Source organism: Hydractinia symbiolongicarpus, chromosome 14, assembly GCF_029227915.1.
Source record: "Hydractinia symbiolongicarpus strain clone_291-10 chromosome 14, HSymV2.1, whole genome shotgun sequence".
Taxonomy (NCBI): Eukaryota; Metazoa; Cnidaria; class Hydrozoa; order Anthoathecata; family Hydractiniidae; genus Hydractinia; species Hydractinia symbiolongicarpus.
The window spans coordinates 18,333,704-18,356,438 of record NC_079888.1 but is presented as its reverse complement, the minus strand read 5'-3'; the positions used below and the strand labels follow the sequence as shown (position 1 = coordinate 18,356,438).

General features: G+C 31.8%; 2 protein-coding genes across 2 annotated transcripts; both read right to left on the bottom strand.

Annotated features, from left to right (window-relative positions):
- Positions 1 to 2,409: 2,409 nt before the first annotated feature.
- LOC130625701 (uncharacterized) lies at positions 2,410 to 22,596 on the bottom strand. The gene is made up of 13 exons (XM_057440803.1): positions 22,192 to 22,596; positions 15,279 to 15,382; positions 11,268 to 11,292; positions 10,592 to 10,642; positions 9,961 to 10,146; positions 9,624 to 9,700; positions 9,017 to 9,122; positions 8,430 to 8,468; positions 7,720 to 7,770; positions 7,318 to 7,629; positions 6,211 to 6,435; positions 4,158 to 4,504; positions 2,410 to 3,889 (listed from the first exon to the last, which is right to left on the bottom strand). The coding sequence occupies exons 2-13, from the start codon at positions 15,330 to 15,332 to the stop codon at positions 3,758 to 3,760; spliced, it is 1,605 nt and encodes a 534-aa protein (XP_057296786.1). The 5' UTR covers positions 15,333 to 15,382; positions 22,192 to 22,596; the 3' UTR covers positions 2,410 to 3,757.
- On the bottom strand, positions 16,072 to 16,914 carry LOC130625250 (dynein heavy chain-like). The gene has a single exon (XM_057440304.1). It carries the CDS (start codon positions 16,912 to 16,914, stop codon positions 16,072 to 16,074), a length of 843 nt encoding a protein of 280 aa, XP_057296287.1.
- Positions 22,597 to 22,735: the final 139 nt, after the last annotated feature.

The following is a 22,735-nucleotide window of genomic DNA, read 5'->3' as shown; positions in this document are numbered from 1 at the left end:
GCCTGCATTCCTAAAATGTTATCCTAAAATGTTATCAATAGTGGCCACACGTACCGTGTTTACTTTGTTTTTTAGTCTACAAGAATTGTGATTTAGGCAGGAAAAAGATATTGCAGGATATATGCAGGGCATGCGAGATTATTTCAAATATTAAATAAGTCAGTCTATATATATAAAAACAATAATAGAATTAGAAATCGTAAAATCATGGTTTACTACATATTGTACGACATTTAATTGGAATTCTAATATGTTAGTTTTTCAAATTGTGACGTCACAAATATTTTGTTGTTGGGGTCACCTCGCCAATCTTATTTTGAGATTAATTTTCGACATTTACAGTCCGAAGAGACAGAGCGACAAAAAGATATTCTATGCTCGTCTCCTGATAGCCAGTACCCACAATTATTACTGTGATTCGCTTGTGCTAAGATTCCTGAGAATGGCGCGCGAAAGCTTCGATTAAAAAAACGAGGCGCAGAAGTTATCATTAAATATCGCTGTGATGACGCGTAAGGCTGGATAGTTGGACACGGGTTTTTTCGAGTCCTTGAGATTTTATTCGCCGACCGACTAAACAGTTACCCTAATTCTAGGACTACAAAGACTCTATTGGAGAGGCGGGAGTTACAAATATGTGGTGCTAGAGTCATTTTAGTTATTTTTTAATCCACGGAAAAATTGCGGCATGTACTCCTGCCTTAGTGAATTTCACAGTTCAAGTTTCTAAACTACTTTGTACTTTAGAGGACTTTACTGACGTCAGCAAAATTATAAAACACCTATATCTCCTTATGCGCTTGCGAACACACGAGGACATTATTTTTATCAACATTTCAATCTGTACGCATTACAGGCAACAGATAAACTACATTTCGCCAATTTTTTTGTATATGCACTGCTGACGTTAGTAAAACCTGCAAAACAGCCTAATCTTCTGCCTGAGTGGATTCTTATATGCACTGCTGACGTTAGTAAAACCTGCAAAACAACCGAATCTTCTGCCTGAGTGGATTCTTACACAGGCATTGTCGACTAGTACTAAACTATTAGTGAAAAATATATAAGACTAATGAAAATTACAAGCAAAGAGGATCCCTTGAATTTCTAAGAAATAATTTTTTCTTGAAAAAAATAATTCTTGGTAAAAATGTTCGCAACAACTTAAACTAAAAACTTATATTTCCCTCTGTTCATTAACTGTCGGAGATCAAGGTGACAAAAGACTTGGCAATATTATTCCTTTCTCGCCTTTCTAACAATACGACACCCAAAATAAACATAGTTTTGATGAAATTAGTATTTCGCCGGACTGTGCATTGCATGTGTATCACATGTTTCCTTGACCTCCATTTCCATATTTGCCCCCAATACTCTTCGTCCGCCCCGTCGCCTAGCCACAAAGTTGTGTCTATTTTTGACAACTTTATTGCAGACAAATCTTAGGGTATGAAAGCTGTAACTTCGTTATTTAAAATTTTAATCCAGTCTCCGACATTTATTTTGTCATCGTTATTGATAGTAGGCATGACATAAAATAGAAAATGATTAAACGAGTTAGAAAGTTACATTAACTGTGTATTAAGGATAATTCAAAAGTTTGCGATGCCACAGCAGAACTGTGGAGAATGGCTTATGTTGCACAACGTGAATCATTTATACTTATTGTAATATTTGCATGCGTATATCCGATAACCTGATTGTATTGTTGTATAGAACCCTAAAGAAACTACTTTTCCCACCCTTCGGCGAACGTCGGAAACGACGTATAATATGAGTTTGAAGGCGATTTGTGAACATTAAACAGACACTTTTGCATAATTTCTCAAGTGCATCGATTTGTGGAAGTTTATGAATGTGATTTTTTCCCTTTCTGGCATGAAACTTTATATTTGCTACGGAAATTCCAACAACGGGTCGTCTTTTTCAGTTTCAATTTGGTTGCTTTAATAATAACGAATACGTTTCAATCCTTGAAAATTTTAAAGTTAACTTTTACTGATTCGTGAAAGTTAATGGCCACAAAGATTCCCAAGGGCATCAATTCGCTTAAGTTTATGTAAACAAAATGCAATAAATTTGCCAATCTTTCCATTTGCGAAAGATACTTTCACTTAAAATAATGGCAGCGCTGTTTATTTCAATAATTTGCCAACGAAGATCGTGAATGCAGTGAAGGTAGAAAAAAGTCAACTATATTTACAAATCACCCTAAAAATTTAAGTTTGTGCAAATACCTAACATACTTCTTAGTTGGTTACACTTTCCAACATGTGATGTTTTTACCAACAATGACATTATATTTAGTCTAGCCAAAACTGAGACTGTATGACTAGTCCAGTGTACTTTTTTGTAATGGAGCAACAAACTCCTTCTCAGATTAGCTTTGTATCAATTAGTTTAAAACATGGCTTTTCTATGGACATTCTCATAGCAATTTTCACGGAAGTTTATTTACTTCTTTTGTTTACATTTCAGCCGGTCGCTGCAAGAAAATAGCGCCCGCTCACGTGATCGATATAAGCCAATAAAAACGTCAGATGTAAAGAAGACGTCACACTGCCAGGTGCTAAAAATGACTAAAACGTACTTAACAATATTGTATTATCATACCGCGTATTAATGCAATTCTTGCCGGCTCATGGAATCTATCATGTCGAGTGAATTTTTTAAATAAGTAATCTTCTGTACATTGGACAGATCTTCATTTCTGTCGATTCCTGGTTTAAACAATAATTTTTGTTTTACAACTATATACACGTGTTCTCTTGATTGAAAAGAAGGAAAAGCATGCGCAAAAGAGGGAACTGGGTCAGACTAACAAAGCAGTGAATGACGCAATAATTATCATGTAATGTTAAGACTTAAAAAAACTTATCTTTAAATTTTCTCAGAGAAAATGTTGCACTGTACCAAATCATGTATATCTTGAAAATTGTGGCGGGAAGAAGAGTTGGTGAAAAGTAAATTTTTGGGAAATTAATTTAAAAAAGAGCAAAAATAAGTATTTTTGGCATGAAATTGGCATGAATTTAATTTGGCGGATGTTGCAAACACTTAATTTTGACCAAATATATTCTTTCCTAAAGGTGCATTGACATTAGCCTATTCCCATATTTGTTCAACCATGTTCCATGCCATTAGCTGTATTTACAGTTTTTTATTGAAGGATTTATTTTCAACATTCTTTAAAATACTCTGCTGACTTAAAGTATCACTTTTCTAGGTAATGAGACTCACAACATTGCACAAGCATAGTGTCATGTCTTCAAAGAACCAAAATAGTATCGGCACTTATGCCGAAGGCTTGACCAAAACACCATTGTCTGCCCAAAGTATGTCTAAAGCGATTATTTGTCCTGCAAATCTATCATCTATTAATAAAAGTACGAACGTTAGGTTATGTACATGATTTTACAAAGACTACGATTGCGATTCCAATGATAACATTTTAATATAGGATCAGGTTGCAGTTGCGTTTATTTATAGATTTTTAATATCTGTTTGAGAGTGTGCTTTCAGGTTTCTAATTCCTTTGAAAAATTTTCTTTAGCAAGGAAACACCTAAACATACCATTGTTCTTGTTTTGTGCAGTGACATGTGTGTGTCTAAGCTGCATACATTTGAGCAATGAAAAAACTGCTGTTCTATTTCTCGTTGACCATTTTAAGGGAAAACCATTAGTCACCACAATTTATTTCTTAAAAGTTGAGCGAAAGTCTCGTAATATAACTCTGATCCATTTAAATTTACTTCTTAGGAAGTCGACTCTGTAAATATATCATCTACAATATTCTTCGCTACAGAATCTGAAGAAGACCATTTAGAAGAATGAACAGTCGTTGGCCAAATTGATGAAAGATTTACAACACTGCCATGGCACATACCCTGCAAAGAAAAAATATATAGCATGTAAAATCCTTAGTTCCAATTACGGAAGCGAGAAATTTGATTAATGAAGATTAGCCCACAGAAGGTATCGGATATGGTAATGTTTATTAGTATGTATGTGTATATTTGTTAAAGTAATATGATTATCAATTTATTTTTGCTGTATTTGCTAATATAACCTGCCATTCTAACTTTACCTAACCGAAATAAAACCAACGTGAAGAAGAGACGTAAGTACACACATAGCAACATTTCACAAATTTACCTTTGTGCAATATTCTTTAATGCAATTCAAGTGTTGTTCTTTCATTATCTTCTTTCTTTGGTTTTCCATTTTATTAATAAAAAATTTGTCTTTTGCTGTCCTGTCAGCTGTTGTTTGTAACTGCTTTTCAGAAGTAATTCTTAAAAGTAACTTTTTTATATCTTTCGGCACCTGATATCCAAAAGACATTGATGCGTTAACAAATGATGGTATAAACTTCACTGCTTCTTTATACGATGATAAATATATTGGAATATAACGAGAAGAGTCGTTTTGATGAAATGCCAATCCTCCGATCATTCTCACAGCAAATTCATAAGGTCTGTGCCTTGAGATTACATTATGCTCTAGAAAAAGTAATTTTAAAAGAATTTAAGATGGCACTGAATGGAATAATAACGCTATAATAACTGTTTAGGAGTGCTATACCGGAGAATATTTACAGACGTCAAATTATTACCCGACCTTGCGAGGGAAGTACGTGACAGACGTCAATATTCGAGGGTATTGCCCTCATAAACAGTTGTTATAGGGTTAGTATTGCCCGAAATAAACAGTTATTATATTTGTCGATTTAAATTAGTTATTTAAATACTATTGTATCTATCGACGTTAAATAAAGAGAAAATCAAATCAAAAAAAATGGATTATTATCGGGGTACTACATTTTACGACAAAAAATATAAAATTATAAGCAGAATCATAGATTTATTCCCATATGGAACGTACATTCGAAATAAAAATATATTTTTTTAAAAATCGAATATCGTATAAACATTAAAGGTTTTTATCGTAGCTACAACATAGAATTCCTTAAAATATAAACAGAAGTTTCACTTCTGTTTCGCGTTTTGTTTACTTTTGTCCATGTTTATTTTACATTTAGTGCTACCATATTTAACTTTTAAACACAATTTCTATGGTAGCAGGCAATACCGTGATTTATTGTCCGCTATGACGTAAGTTCTAACCAATCACACTGAGCGATTTTCAAAAATATCTTTGCCGCGCTTTTATCTGTGTAACAAGGAGCAGTAATTATTCCAAGCAAAAAGTTAAACTTCAGTGTTTTTAAAACTTTCGTTGTTGAAAAGAAATTCAACAAAGAAACCAGAGATAAAACCAAATATAAACGCACTATTGTCTACTGTTGTCTATTTTCTTCGCGCGCGCTTTTCAAATGAAATTAACAAATTAATAATTTTTTTCCTGCTGGTATGAAATAAACAAAAGATTTTTTGACAAGAGTGGCAATGAATTCAACGGTTCTTTTTCTTTATTTTTGTTACATTTTTTAATGTCTAAAAGTTATCTTCAAGTCATTTTACTTTCTAAAGGTGAAGTGGACATTTCGCAATATGAAGCGGACACTAGCGTTTAAGAATTGTTTTTACATTACTGCGCTATCAGTAAGTTTTACACCTTCTTATTGAACACAAATTATTGTCTTATCTCGATTGTAAAAATGAGTTAAAAGATATCTACTTACTCTCGAAAAAGAAGAAGCAAAAGAAATAATTATAAGACGAAAAAGAATAATTACCAATGCGAATGCTCGTAATTTTTTTAAGTGTGGCGTGGAATCAAGGGTTAGAATACTTACGTTTCTCTTTTATTTTTAGGCCTAAATATACTGGGACTTTTTAAGGCGGAATAATGGCAAGAATTAATTTTTGTTTATATCAGCACTTTTTCTGTGACGTCATTAATAGCCTATAATTTGCTCAAAATACCTCGGTTTGCTTAAAATTCAAATCCTTTATTTCACAACGAATTGTAACATTCTGTTTTAAAATGTTTTGGCTAATTAAAAAACTCAGTAAGCATGATACCTATGCAGTATACGAAAAAAAAAGTTATAAGGGGGAGGGGTTAGCGCAGTATATTTAAGGCCATTTTTGTTAACTAGTTTGTAGCTCGTGAAAAAAATACGGGTCCGCTCGTTCTTTTTATACCGCTTGCGTGTATTATGCTACTTACGATACCATTTTGCGTGACAGACATACAGACAGAAGTATGTGGGTATTTTAATACAGATAATCAAGTCTCTCACCATTTGTGTTTTCTGTGCACATAATAAGAATGTAGTCGCATTCATTAATATGCTTCTGCATATACGATGCTATTCCACCCTCTGCATCAATCTCGCTTTGTTCAAGCAATGACATCTTAACCTTGACGCCGTAAGAGCTGAGCACAAAAGCAAAATCACGAAGAAATACTTCTAAAAGTTCACATCCAGGGCGATTTAAAATCATAACTGACGTGCTTCCATCAACTAAACATGAAAATTATCACGGTTTAGATAGGATATTTCAGAAGTACTTTTTAATTTAACCCTATTCGCTCCGGGCTTTTCCGAAAATATTATGACCGGGTGGGGACGGATTCCTCCCCCTCAATAACTTTTCATAGGCTTGCTCAATTTGAATCAAACTTGGCACACTTATAGTACGTTATAAAAGGAACAAGATGGAGCAATAAATTTTTCGCTTGCGTCAACGCATTTTCTGTGACGTCATCAAAAGCTTAAAATTTGTTCAAATTGCCACCATCCACTAAAAATTACTTTATTTCTAGACGGATTTTTTACATCATGTTTGAAGTTTCTAAAGAAGCTACATAAATCGGGCAAATTCCAAAAAAATCGGATTATTCACGTGTTCAAACATGGAAAACGATTCTTCTTGATAAAAAAAGTTGTATTGTAAGTTTCAAGTTCTAAGGATAATCCTAACAAGAGTTATTATGTTTTCTCCATTATAAGGGTTTCATAGAGATTTGTAGGAGTAGTTTTGAATAATAGCCAATATCAAAGCCTTTGAAAGGCATAGGACTTACAAATTTGGCATGAAGGTGTCTAATAGATAAATATTTAAACTCAGTAAGTATCATAGCCATGCAGCATAGTGTTAAGCAGTTAATAAAACAAAAGCTGTCAGGGGAGGTGGAATCCGCCTCCCCCTCCCCCCGGACCAAATAGGGTTAACAACTTATTTTTCAAAGTTTAATTAACAGAGCCTTTCAAATTTTGTTTTGTTAATAATAAAGGCACATTGGGGAATTTAATTTTAAGTTTAAAAAGAAAAGCAAAGATTAAGATTCAGAAAAATTATAAAAAGGCAGAAATTATTAAAATTATTAAGTGTTTCACAATTACCTGAGTTTTTTGATTCGATCATTTTTTGTTCTTCTTTGGAATCATAGGAAATTGCACGTGATCTTTTTGCATGGCCTTTAACAAAACACGCCACAGTTAAAAGCAGGATAAAGAAGAGACCTATGCACAAAACAACAATGGCCATTAGGTAATCTTTTTGTAAATCTTCCCCTTCGTTGGGTTCAGTTTTAGTTAAAAGAAAGCTGCAATTTTCTGTCACTTCCAGCTTCTTGTTTAACATGTCTGTAACTTTAACTTTGTCGAAATTGTGCTTCTCACATTGCGCTTTCGTAAATTTTCTTATTGATACTTCTAAAAAAAAAAAAGCATAAAACTGGTATGCACTCCAAATGTGCTAAAGACTAATAAGAATAAATAAAACAAAATTAACTTTTTACTTACTTGGATTTCTGTTAAAACAATAATTAATGGAATTGTACGTCCTTTTAATGGCTATTGAAAAGAAATATAGACATGTATAAATATATATTTTATACTAAACAGATTGTTAACATGCACTTAAGCGCTTAACCTGGCGTTCAACGTCGGATCACGCAAACACCGCGTGGTCTAACACGGCGTTTCGACACCGGGTCTTCCGGCAAACTTTTTTATTAATAGCCATGTTCCATCTGTCTGTTTGTGTGCGAAAAAAAAGTCATGTTACAGAAACATGAAACACGTCATATAAAGAACGGACGAACACGGGCTACCGACTAGTTTCTTCATTAATAGCCGTTTTCTGTCGATCTGTTTGTGCACCAGAAAAACTTCTTGTTACGAAAATAGGAAATGCGATATATAATAGGCCGGACAAGCCTGTAGATTTATCCACGGGCTGCTGATAATTTATAATATTTGATCTGGGGTTAAAATGCGTAGTTTATTGCCCATATTTAGCAGGTAAAAAATAAAAGTACATGTTTGATATTATTTCTAAACATGTTTATTTTTAAAAATCAACAGTGCCTGGTCACGATCCATGTCATTTTGCCCCTATCGTTTTGCCTGTGTGCGAGAAACACAAAATAGCAAACTCCACGGGCGAACTAACGTGGAATTTTCAAACGAATAGTACTAATAACTTTATATCGAAAAATTTAAAACAATACCACTTTTGACATAATCCGAAGTTGACAGTTCGCATTGACCTAAAAAAAATTAGTATACTCTCAAATAAAACGAGGGTCGATATTTAACATAAATACGGCATTTGGATGCGTAACTATGTTTACCTTTGTTTAAATAATTAACGAAAACATTCATTCGATTTCAAATATACAGTTGGTTTATCTAATTCGAATTTCTGTAATTTGAATATCTCCCTAATTTAAAAAAAATAAAATTTACTCTATTTTCTATTGATTTAATGAATCTCAGTTGATGTATAAATATCCAGCAAAAAAGAAAAAAAAAGATAAGATGTAGCAAAGAACATGCGTTAAAGGATGGGAAAATCGAGTTATAAAGTCGATCATTGCTAGAAGCACTGGATAGCTGACAAAAGAACCCGCTGTAATTTTTTGTTTCTATTCCGCAATTTTCAAGAAAACTCTTAAAATACTATACTTTCCATAATTTCTCAATTATTTTTAATTATTCGAATTGTAATCTTCTTCCTTGGGATGCGAATTAAAGTGAATCAACTTTACCAGGAAATTTTTAACGTTCAGCATTTTTAAAAAAAATTATACTTTACTTGGGGATGTCCAGGAGGATTTGATCGTGTCTCCAGTTGGTAACAGTGTGACGTTATATGTGTAGGTTTTGCTTGTATAAAACTCAAATGGAAATTCCACATATTCCTATATTAAATAAAAGCAAACAAAAGCAATATTAGTGGAAAACTCCTTGTATTTCCAAAAACATTATTGTCATAGCGCAAACCAGTAAACTTTGTTATTTTATTATGAAAACTTATTCCACAAAATAAAGTTGCTGAGTAATTGGTTTAGCTGCGCAAACCAAGAAAGGTCTGTTTCCTGTATTTTTTTAAACCAAAAAAATTTCGGTATTTTTACTGATTGATGTTGTTGTTTTGAGTGTTGTTTAAAAAACAACAGCCTATTTTATTTGCAATTCTATTAAATAAACCAATGCGTCTGAGTTCTTAGTTATTGATATCATTCACAATAAATCGACATCCATATATATATAATTTCCTTACAAAACTTTTGTCAGTGTTTCTGTTGCAAAAATCAGTTCAAGGTTTCTCAAAGAGGCTGACATATATATTGTATTTTAACGTATGCATTTAAATTTCTTTGACAATATTTAGCTTGTAAATGTAAAATCAATTCATTTACCTCCATTATCTGCTTGTATTGGCATTTCTCCACCGAATCATCAGTTGTTTTATACCGTAGAAGAGCTCCCCAACAACCTGACAAATTATTAACTGCTTTAAACAATGCTAATTGAAGTAGTTTAACTAAACCCTTTTGATAATCACAAGTTTTTTAAAAAGACCCTTATAGGGAAATTGAAATTAGTTTTCTAAACATTTAGTTGCAGTTGGTGATAGGGAAAAGGTTCATACCTGTTGCCTTCTGTTAGCCTAAGTACAATTTAGGAAGTATTTCTTACAACTAATAAAGTTCTGTGAGTGGTGTTTACCTCATTATTGACCGAAAATCTACGCACCTTTCCTCTGCTCCTGTATCATCGACGTCATGTTAAGATGTATGACGTAATTATAATCGTCGCTGACCATATGCTTCGAGACGACGAATGTTATTATCGAAGGCTTACTTTTGCAAGTTGCATGGTAATTTTTGTAGCAAGCCTTTCTAATGCTGGACATTTCTGAGAAAATTTGAAAGCATCCATCTGAGTAAAAACAAAGTTTATTATGGAAATATAAACTACAAAATATAAATTGCGTATTCCTTGCCCACTTACTAACTTTTAACCTTTATATCATTCTATACTTGGTTTTTTATATTCATAAAAATTAAAACGTCCCTATAGCTATCTGTTGCTTTTGCTGTAAAAAACTAATATGCTCAAATGGCATTAAACAAATATTTGCATGCTAAGTCGAAGCTTCGCAAAGTATGATTTCAAATTTGCCGTAAAACTTGTTTCTGTCCAGTAGTTTTGGTGACGTTCCCTTGCTGGTGATATCAAAAATCTAATTCCATTACAGTTTTACGGTCTTGCCTATGAAGTATGAAAAAGTATGAAAAAAGTTTTTTTAAGCTTTTAATGGTAGTACCATTAACGTTTTTTGGAAATCTAAATAATTGACCCTGGAAAGAGTGTTACTACTCACTTTGATCAGTAAAGATTTCAGTTTGAGATTTGAACTGCGAACATTTTTTGTCTAGAAAATAATGAAGGATTAAAACAGCAGGTTATGGAGTTCGATTCGCAATCACAAGGTCCGTGGTTCAGTCCACAGCGCGGGCATGTTTAGCAAGTGCCTTTACCATAAAGCTACGGGTCAACTCATGCCATGTGAGGGAAGTTGGGTAGGTATTACCGGTGTATACTTGATAATGATAGTGATAATGATAATAATAATAATAGTAAACGTTTTAAACTCGTTTGTAATAAATCGAGAAGGAAGAGCTTTAAAATTTTAAGGAACTTTTACTACTACAGATTACTTTCCAAAAAACAAAATTGGGGTGTTTAGCATTAGACATTGCCTTAATATCGTATTTTTTCTTAAATTCAACAAAACTCTGATTTACTTTAACCTGTACTTTTTGTTACTTGTTTTTAGGATACGCACAAACTTCCACTAAGAAGGACACTTACAAACTCAGCATTTAGCATTTGATCAAGCGACGCCTTCTTTCTTAAGAAACCACATAATAAAATTTTCCAAATGAAATAGCAAAAAAAATTTAAATTCTATACTACTCTGACCTGTTTCTCTCCTACAAAAAATGTAAAAGCAACAACAAAAACAATAGCAACAACAATAACAACAAATCCCATACCTCTTTTAGTTGCAGCCTTTATTCCCTGTAGTTAAAAGATATAAAATTATATGTGGGAAGGATGATATATTATTGTTCCCAGTTGCCACTTGTGTAGACTTTATAGAGTTTAAAAAGCTTGTGGATTGCTTCTGTAAAGAAAAGGTTCAACTTTTTTGCAAAAAAAACAAAAAAAAAAAACAGCCCGCACTTTGTTCACAATAATTGCGCGCAGCTTTACTAAGGATTCCCGCAGTAGTGTTTGCAAAAATTTATTTTTATTTCGTCTTTTATGTTTTTACAAAATTTTAAACATTTTTTGGGATTGCATTGCCTATCATTTCCGAATTTTCTCTATTTTTTATTATAATTAATAATTTAATATTTTAATGTTGAGTTTTCTTTAGGGAATATAATAAGTGGATTTTTTGGCGAGCTATGCAACTAGTCCATTATAATAATACGAAAAATGTGTGTGTCTGTCTGTAGCAGGCAAAGTGAATGTGTGCATTTTCCTTAGAAGTTATATCTAATGCATTTAGACTTACGTCAATGGCATTTTTAAAATTTGTAAATCCATCAGAATAGTCCCAAGGGCACTTTTACTCTTTCTGGCAATCTTGGATGACAAGAAAAAATTGCCTTGGCACCGGCTGGGTGTTGTCTCAATTTGGTTGAATAAAAAAATTATTACTTTTATCTACCGTTGTAATATTCTCCACGAGTTGTATGGCGGGAAACTTTACTACATAAGTATGTGGCTGAGAAGAAAAAACAATAAAGAGCGGTATGTCCGTTGTAGCAATGTCCGTTAGCCAAAATGGACATGAACCGCTGTATTGACAATTTTTACGAAATAACATTCGTCCAAATTTTCAAAAAAGGGACTAAAAACATTTTAGTTTTATATATTCTTAATTCTTATAAACAATAACATTTTAGAATAAACCTAAGCTTCACGCTTCGATTTCTCAATTATTTAAAATAACAATAATTTTGAAAACTAGATTTGTTAGATCTGTATGCATGTGAACTTTTTCGAGGATGAATTGTTTCAAGATTTACTAATAGGAATTTTACTAGAATGTTTTTTGGTTTCATCATTTTTTTTCATAACAATTTTGCAAAAAATCAGGTTTTTTAAGGAAACTATAAATAAATTCGGAGAGTCTTTTGCAATTTTCGAAATTATCTCTAGCTCTTAAAACTGACAAGTCAACTTTATTTCGTCGAAAGGAACTTTTCTGAGAATTTCGGTCATGTGATTAATCCGATTACCCGAGTTTTGGTATGATTTTACCATAAGATGAATACAAAACGTCTGCAGTATATAAGAATTATCTTCTGGAAAAACCTTTGTAGAATCAAAAGGCTTATTCTGTGTTAATTTTCAAAAGTTTAGGCCGGTCAAGTATTAGTATTTTAACTAAGTATGGCGTCTCTCTGTTTGGACTATTTATTAAACTAACTTACATGTACAAAAAGATTTCACTATAAACAAAAGTTTATTTATGTTTCGATATGAGTTTTGGTGATGATGCGCTGTCTATTGCTGCCGCCTTTTAAAGACTCCATGAATGAAGTGAAATGTCGAGTCACAACAGTTTTTTTTACTGAGCTAAATTTATCAAAAGAACTCAAACATCTCGACTGCATTCGTATTCTACCCATCAACATTCTCTTGGGAAATATAGCTTTACCAAAATCACGAAACAGTTTAGAATTATAGAAATATATTTAACATATAACATCATATGACATATATACCTCCGATTTTTATAATGACATATAACATAACTTAGATATAATGCGCACATTTTGGAAGGTGATGTGTAGATTTTGTAAAACATTGCGCATGATGCTTCAAATTTATTTTAGTTCTAATCTTACAGATGCAAATCAAAATTCTGGTCATAGCAGTTAGTACTGGTTCTATTAACGTACTTATGTTACATTATTGCCGGAGACACGTATAGATTATTCTATCTTCTTGTTTGTGACAAAGCCTGTTTGTGATAAGGTGATAACTATGGGCTGACAAACCAAGGTAAATCGTGCACCAAATTGTGGAGTTAAACATGCTACTTAGTATAGTAAAAACGCAGACTAATATTAAATAAAGAATTTGCGGCATTCAGGTAATTTGAGTAACTAGTTGTTATTCCGTAAAAAGAACACGGTAAAAGACCCGTCGGTGCACTTAGCTACAATTTCAGGTAAGTACCCTATTTAGCATTTTGTATCACGGCCAGATAGACAGACAGACTTACGGTGAGCATTATAATATAGAATAGTTGCTAGCCAGTAGAAAAAATCCACTTCTTCTCCGTTGATGAAATTTAACGACAAAGCGGACAAATTATATCACATTTGTCATTTCGTGTTTCTGCAGCATGACTTTTCTTGTGCACAAGCAGAATAATAGTATTACTAGTCGTTAGCCCGTGGAAAAATCCACGGGGTCCTTTAAATTTATCCGTCGAAACAAAGTGAACAAAAATATATCGCATTTGGTATTCGTGTTTCCGTAACATAATTTTTTAACTCCGCGGGGGGTCCGCGCAGAGACAGACAGACGGAATACGGCTATTATAATAGAGATAGTCGTTAGCCCGTGGAAGTATCCACGGGGTCGCCTGTCCTTTATATATCACATTTCGTGTTTCCGTTACGGGACGCGGTAACCCTTTTGCACAGACAGAAAACGGCTATTATTAAAGAGATTAATATAGGGACTAGTCAATGGTCCGTGGATAAATCCACAGGTACGCCCGTCCTTTATTTACTGCATTTCGTGTATCTCTCTACTTGAGGTACTATTTTACACAGGTACAGGCAGAATATTGCTATTATTATAAAAACTAGCCGGGAAAGCTGGCGTCAAAACGCCGGGGTAAGTCACAAGTCAAGGTGTGACCGGCGTTAAACACTCTGTGGAACGCTTAATAGGAGCCGTAAACTGTGCCATACGATCAGGTGGAGCGTCTTACTACAGGTATGCAATATGTATGCAAAATTTAGCCGAAATAAAAACACAATTTACAACCTTTTGTTACCCCATCATAGGAAAACAATTGGGCAATTTTATTTTATTTTACGAAATAAGTTTTAGTAAACGTTAACAAATTAACTGACACTGAACTGAACGCATAGTACAGGTAAACCGTGTTGCACATACGTGTAGGCTTAATACGCTTTTCACAACTTTTGTTAGCAAAACACAGGATACACTCTGTTAAGCCGCCGGGTTAAGCCACAAGTAGTTGTATAAGAAATAAGAACCGTCAACTTTGCCACACATTCAGGCAAAGCGCTTTAGTACAGCTATATAGTATTGTAAATAATGAAGTACACACAACTTCATGGTGTTTCTGGTGTAATGTAATATTCAAAAAATAACTTCCCACAACTTAAGCTAAAATAAAACCACAGATTATAATTCGTTGTTTCCCTGTCATAACAAAAGCAGCTGGCCAACTATTTTTTAGTTTTCAAGGAATGTTCCTGGTTAAAGTATAAAAAAATGTTAAGCTGAGTGATTAGTATAGGTAAACAATGTGACATATCAATATAGGTGTAATACTTTTTTCTGTAAAAAACGTTATCGCAACTTCGTGTAAACAGAAACACAGGAAACAGCCCGGTTGTTCACACTGGACTAAGCGCTTAGTACAGGTAAACCATGTGGCACATTAGTAAAAGCGTTTGTAACAACATTCTTGCAACTTATTCCGAAATTAAGTGACGTCTAGCCGAAAAAACGGAGATCCGTGAAAATCGGGCCCCGCGGTAATTTTCCGAAAAAAGCTGCGCGCAACCATTTTGAACGCACAAAATACGGTCATTATAATAGAGATTAGTCCTGGACCCGTGGAAAAATCCACGGTGTCGCCTGTCCTTTATATATCGCATTTCGAAAGACAAACAGAGAGATGACGGCTATTCTTAAAGAGATAAGTGACAAAACAATTATTTAATTTGAGTTTAAAGTATAAAGCAAACATCACAGAGTTTTTTAAAAACTAACATTACCTTGACATAACAGACGTTAAAAGTTAATAAAATGAGCCCAACGATCAGGTCCATATTGCTGTTAGAGGTGTATTGTTAAGCCATTGCGAACATGTTGGCACTTACTACAAGAATAATAAACAATAAGAAACATTATCGGGCATTCTTTACATAAAAAACAACAAACAAATTATTTTGAGATTGTAATTCAGGATATCTGAATTGTTTGGAAGTAGCCCATATCCAGTTTACTGTGATTTGTCAAAATAAGCAAGCTGGTGGAACTCAACCAAAACAAACAGCAACGACATTTTATTGAATTTTCTTTAACTCTCCCCCATGGTTCGTTAATACAAACATTGATATTAGGAAAACTAAAATAAGTGTCGAAAACAGAGAAAAGAATGTAACCACTTTGGACGGTTTATTTGCAAAACAAAAGAGAACAAAAAGGGCATAAATAGAGAGTGGAGAGTATAATAGAATTAAACTCTAAGAAATATAATTTTGGTGGTTAAATCAACACATGTACATTGCATAACATATGAAGTTGTATAGTATATTGTATAGTATATTATGTAGTATATTGTATAGTATATTATGTAGTATATTGTATAGTATATTGTGTAGTATATTGTATAGTATATTATGTAGTATATTGTATAGTATATTATGTAGTGTATTGTATAGTATATTATGTAGTATATTGTATAGTATATGATGTAGTATATTGTATAGTATATTATGTAGTGTATTGTATAGTACATTATGTAGTACATTGTATAGTATATTATGTAGTATATTGTATAGTATATTATGTAGTATATTGTATAGTATATGATGTAGTATATTGTATAGTATATGATGTAGTATATTGCATGGTATATGATGTAGTATATTGCATGGTATATGATGTAGTATATTGTATAGTATATGATGTAGTATATTGCATGGTATATGATGTAGTATATTGCATGGTATATGATGTAGTATATTGTATAGTATATGATGTAGTATATTGCATGGTATATGATGTAGTATATTGCATGGTATATGATGTAGTATATTGGATGGTATATGATGTAGTATATTGTATAGTATATGATGTAGTATATTGCATGGTATATGATGTAGTATATTGTATAGTATATGATGTAGTATATTGCATGGTATATGATGTAGTATATTGCATGGTATATGATGTAGTATATTGTATAGTATATGATGTAGTATATTGCATGGTATATGATGTAGTATATTGCATGGTATATGATGTAGTATATTGTATAGTATATGATGTAGTATATTGCATGGTATATGATGTAGTATATTGCATGGTATATGATGTAGTATATTGGATGGTATATGATGTAGTATATTGTATAGTATATGATGTAGTATATTGCATGGTATATGATGTAGTATATTGCATGGTATATGATGTAGTATATTGTATAGTATATGATGTAGTATATTGCATGGTATATGATGTAGTATATTGCATGGTATATGATGTAGTATATTGGATGGTATATGATGTAGTATATTGTATAGTATATGATGTAGTATATTGTGTAATAAATTGTACAGTATTATATCCTTTTATGTAGTTTAGAATGTAAAAAAGGATGTAAAGTGATGAAGGATTACTGTACATATTGTGTCTTTTTTCTTTTAAATTTTGATAATTTTACTTTAGAAGCATTTCCAGTTCCCTTTGATTCTGATTTTATTACACATTTTATTTAAGATACATGTCATGATGATAATGAAGCATTTATGTTTAATTAATGTTAGCAATGAATTGAATTTAACTCTCAAAAAGTTTAGAGAAACCTTAATTTTATTAACGCATGATTTGTTTTTGTTGCATTCAAAGATGATGACATAGAAAACATATGAATATTTAATAATGGTATATTTCAGGCATATCCATATATTACAATGGCTCTTCACATTTAAATTTAACATTGAGTTACATTTTTTCTTCGCTACTTTTTATCTCTTTTTACCACAATAAAGTCAAAGATGGACGATTTGTGTCGTCATGGGACGAATAAATGTATAATTTTTTTACCGCAGTATATAATCGTCTCTAACAATTTCAAAGATATATTACAGCTTCTTAATTCTCAATTATGTCCTACCATGTTACAATATTCTGTTGTTAAAAGATGTCTGATTTATAACACCATGTTACAAAATATGTATCTCCCCGTAATTATTTTAATGTATTTCTTAAGTAACTTCAATTTTTAGTTTTAACAGATTTTTCTTTAATATTTAATAAGAAATTCAATAGCAAGTTTACCGTAATACATTCGAATAAACGTCACTAGTCAAAAGAATGCAAGTCATGTGACAAAGATAGATGTTATGTGTCGCTTCAAAGAGTGACCTCATAGTCGCCGAAAACTGCCATGCAAAAAAAAGAATCTAAAATAAAAAAATTAATTCAAAGCAAAGCAAAATTAAATTTAATTAAATCAATTGAGATTGGAATAAAACGAAATGAAATCATTGATGATTCAATTTGGACAAGTCTATGAAAATTATTGGGGGAAAAACCCCGGACCGAATAGGGTGAAGGTGCATTATACGGCTCCAGGTTTTTTTAACTCCCCAAGGTAAGGCAAATGTTTGGCGAGTAAATTTATAACGCGCTATTTGGTCTGCAATTTTTTCGTCCCTAGGAATAATGGCCGTGACATTTTTTCAGAAACATCTAATTTCAAAGGTTTGAAGAATATTGATGGGAAATATAGTATACGAAGTTAGTTTATTTAGCATTTCTAGTTTTAGCGCTAGGAGTGATTATTAATTATATGTATATATATCTATCCTAATGTATATATAATTATATGTATATATATCTACCCTAATGTATTGCTGAAGCTTCTAGAGCTAGTTAGCTACATAAAGTCTAAGTTTTGAGGCATAATGCTTTATCGTTCTGGTTTGCAGGAGTCTCAGTATAATTTTTCTTACTACGTGACGGAATTTAGAAGAGTAGATAATTTGTTGTTAAGTTCTGTAAAAAGCTAGCTATATATATTATATAATTGGTTCAGGCAAGTTAGAATCTTTGTGTAAATATTGTGATTAAGAAATTAAATTACTGCTCAGAAAGTTTTAACTTAAAAAAATGTATTTTCAAATATAGACTATTATTTTTAACTTGAAAATGCCTACGATCCTTTTCAAAGAAGAAGACTAGCTATATATACTTTAATAACATAAAACTGCAATGCTGATGTGTACTCACTCACCATATCTATATTGCACCTTTTATATGATGCTCGAAAATTCTTGTTTCTTATTATTCCATATTTGAGTATCTGTGTTATATATTTAAATTATAATTCTCGGCATGTATTCTCTGTAATTACATCACTATATACAATGAAAGAAAGAACATAAGTATGATTTTAAATTCAGAAAAAAGAGGTGAATTTAACTTAAATTTGATATTAAACAGTCATTAATCTGACTCTCAGCGCCTATAATTTTACCCATGTAAAGAATCACTAAATTATCTTACGACATTTTCCTTAAGTAACTAAACGTTTTGCGCGAAGTGCAAACAATTAATTATATATAAAAAGTTCTATGTTATATATATGACATTTTTCAAACTATGGCAATTTTTGTGTGAATTGTTTAAATTTGGCATTGTTTATAACAAAAAAATGTGTCCGAACGTTTTTCAGCCGAAATATTTTCCGCCGAAAATTTTAGTTCTTAATGTAACACTCATAGTAGATGTCCCTGTGCCTTGTAAAAATTTCGGAATTCTTCGTAATTCGCATAGGTAATCAAGATACCACCTGCCAACTATCTCTTGCTTTTGAATTTCAGGTCCATACTCCTAAAAATAATATTTTTCTGCTGGCAGTATTTATAATATTTGTAAATTTACTGTTCTGATAACCCAAGAGCTTGTCATGGCCATCCATTGAAAAAAATCTATTAGGTCCTCTTGACATGAATTCAAGGCTGTCTTCTTTGTAATAATTCAGAAGCCTTGTCGTACATTAGGTCATAAACTCTATCACCGGGTACTTTAATGCCATGTTTTTGTCTCAATTTTAGATACATAATTAACTATTTTCCGTAAGCCAAAACATCACATTTCATCATTCCCGCAGAAAAAATATTGTAATTTTTTAAAAAAATCGTTGTTTGGAGCAATTACTTTTATATTTATGAAAAAAAATTACTTCATTTCATTTTACTTTGTTTTAACGTAAAGTTGTTTTCATTCTGGTTTATTTCACTTTAATTTAAAGCAAAGTGGAATTCGTTTCGTTTCATTTCATTTGATCTAAAACAAGGTTGATTTATCTTTAGTTTTTAGATGGGTTTTTTTTGCATAGCAGTTCTCCGCCACCATAGACCTCTCAGAAAAGATACATTCTTCACAAATGTAATCTTTAACGAGACTTTTTCTTACCAATTTTATGTGATTATTTTTTATCAACTAAATACAGTCGACTCTCTCTTATGTGATCCTTAATCCGATACTCGTTTTTTAATTCCATCAAATTCAAAGTCACCGTCAAATTCCCTTAAGAAAATCACTTAAATGAACCTCCATTCTAAGTCCATACCAAGAAATTCTCTCTCTGGTTCAAAAATATTCAAGTTTATTTTGTCACAAGGCTTGATTTAATAGTGCTTAAATCGAATAGATTATGGATATGAAATACATGTGGGGAACTTTTCTGTCATTCTCGGTTATATTTGGATGCTAATATGATATTTAAGATGATTTAGGTTGCTTTTTTGTCCTGAGTTGTCATAAATATTTTTACCGCAATTAGCTCGACTTTTGTGTGAGTCACTAAAAGCCTGTTTTATAACCTCGTTTTCTTTAAAAAGAAATTGAAGAAGAAAAAAGGTTGTTCCGAAATGATCCGGCTCTATAATGAAAACCAAAATAGTGTGAACCAGAAGAATGCCGAAATAAGGAAAAAAAATCATTTAGCCATTCCGCTGGACTGAAATTCACGATGCCAAGTTAAAACAAAACGATTCAATAAGCTCAATCCACACAATTTGAGAGAATGGCGTACAATAAACAGACTACTTTAAAAGTCAAGGTGCAAGAATTTATAAACAATTTAGAACCACATAGGCGTCTAGACAATATATTTATGAATAATTCATTTTTTATGATGAATTTGCTACTTTTTATATTTTATTTCTAAACAAAGAAAAATTTTTCTCTTAGTATTTTTAGTTGTAAAATAAATCAAATATCAGATATATCAGGAAACAAAGACGACACGAGGAGCTGTTTTTTCAATGCTGTTCCTGGCTTTAAGAAGGTAATTAATATATTACAGAATTGTAATTGTTAAACGTAACCTGTAGTATACAACCGAAAGCTAGTTAAAGAATAAAATATGTCAAAAACGCACTTTGTAATTGTTAATGGACATATATAACCCACACTACTATATACATAAGGTAATTAATACCTATAAAAAATATTTTAAAGTGTGTAGAAGAAACTTATATCTTTCTATGCAAAATTTCGAAGGATATAGCTAGCTAGCTATAGCTAGCTGGCTCAAAAATCTGAAGTGTATTTTATCAAAAAGTATGCGTTTAAAGCAAGGTAAATACTTATATCGATGCCCAATATGATATTTAAAATGATTTAATTTGTTGTTTCAGTCCTTAGGGACCATAAACCTTTCCACTGCCATTAACTTGACTTTTGTAAGTGTTTCGTTTTAGTCACTAAGGCCAAAAATTAGCAGCGGTTTCGTAGCACCTTTAATAAAACATAAATATGAATTGGTTACTTAAATCTTCCTGAATAATGATATTGTATATTAATTTCAGATACTTCATATTTATTAAAAAAATTGTTTTTTGCTTTAAAGCAGAGTTACACTTATGCAATATTGCAGGATTATTATTAAAAAAAACTTGCTAGTGTAATCTATTATCGTTTATAATAAAATTATTCAAAAAAGATTTAAAGAACTGAGTGCTCCATTTGCATATTTTAAGTTAAAGTGATAAAATCCAATTTGATTCAATAATCGAACGAATACGAAACGAATTTTTAGTTCATTCTATAGAGTAAGTGTGATAAACAAATAAACGGTGTTTGAAAATTTAAATATTTTTAATAATATTGTGTAAGTTCTATAAGTCGTGGAAGTCTGTCTTTACATTATAAATCTGTGATAATAAATATTATCATACACTTTGAATATGAAACGCTAAGCAAATAATATACGTATAGTCTGATCAGTTAGATATGAAGTGACGTTTAAACATGTACGGAGGTTCATTTATGATACATGGATTTAAAGTTTACTTGTCCTGGTTCGTACAAAAATCTTGGGATTTTAGGTTGCTTAGGACAATTCAAGAGTTTAAAAGCGAAACTAACTATTATTCACGTCAAGGCCCCTCATTTTTCTGACTTTTGTTACCTTAACAGATTTTCGCGTGGATTATTCCATAATGGAGACAACGCAGCAACTGGGAGTAGTGCATTTTCAATGTTTTCTACCTGGCTTACAAATGGAAGAAGTGAAGCTTTTGTAGACTACAGGCTGCGAAATTTTAACATAGTAATTCTATTTTTGTCATTTTAAGAATTAACTAAAAATGATCTTTTGCAAAAATGTGCTGAGTAATTTGAGATATGACAAGGCTAGCTCTGTTTAAAAACGTAGAACAGCGAGCTTTGTCTTATTAGTGTCTGTGTTAAAACTATTTTAGTGCGTTCGTTGCTAACATTAGTACACAAAATACAATTTCAACTCTCCCCTCTCCCCTAAAAAAGTAAAAAATAAGGACGTTATTCCTCTAAGAAACATACATTCTTATAAAAAAGAAAAAGAAAGAAGGAAACTAAAGAAAAATTTAAAAAAGTCTTTCATGATGAAAGATGAAAGATGTTGCTTACCTTGAACACAGTACGCTCTCACATTATATTGAATCAGCAACAAAAAAATGAAAGTAAAACCTTTCTCGTAAAAATGTTCTTTCTTCTTTTGAATTGTGATTTGTAATTTCACTTTTCAATTACAATGTTTACAACTTTATACAATAAATTCAACGCAGAGAAAAAATCAAATTAGAATACTGTATAGTTTATTCAAATCAACAATATCCAATACAAGAAGATTTATATTATCACTCAATGGAATATATAGTTGGAAAATTCTTCTTAACTCCGATTTTAATATAAACTCCTTAGAATGGTGTGAAGAAGTTTTAAAACAAATTCGTAAATCAGAAACAAATCTCGTGTTCGGTAATATTTGTGTGATACATATACTTGTTTTCAGGGCTATTAATATTTTTTTTTTAAATTATCAATACTCTGAGAGAAAACGAAGTTATGTTTTTTTGCTATTTCAAGATGCGAGTAATATGTACTGGCATCTTGAAATAGCGAAATAAGAATATGTTTAACTTCGCTTTTATTATTACTTTTGAACTTGAAT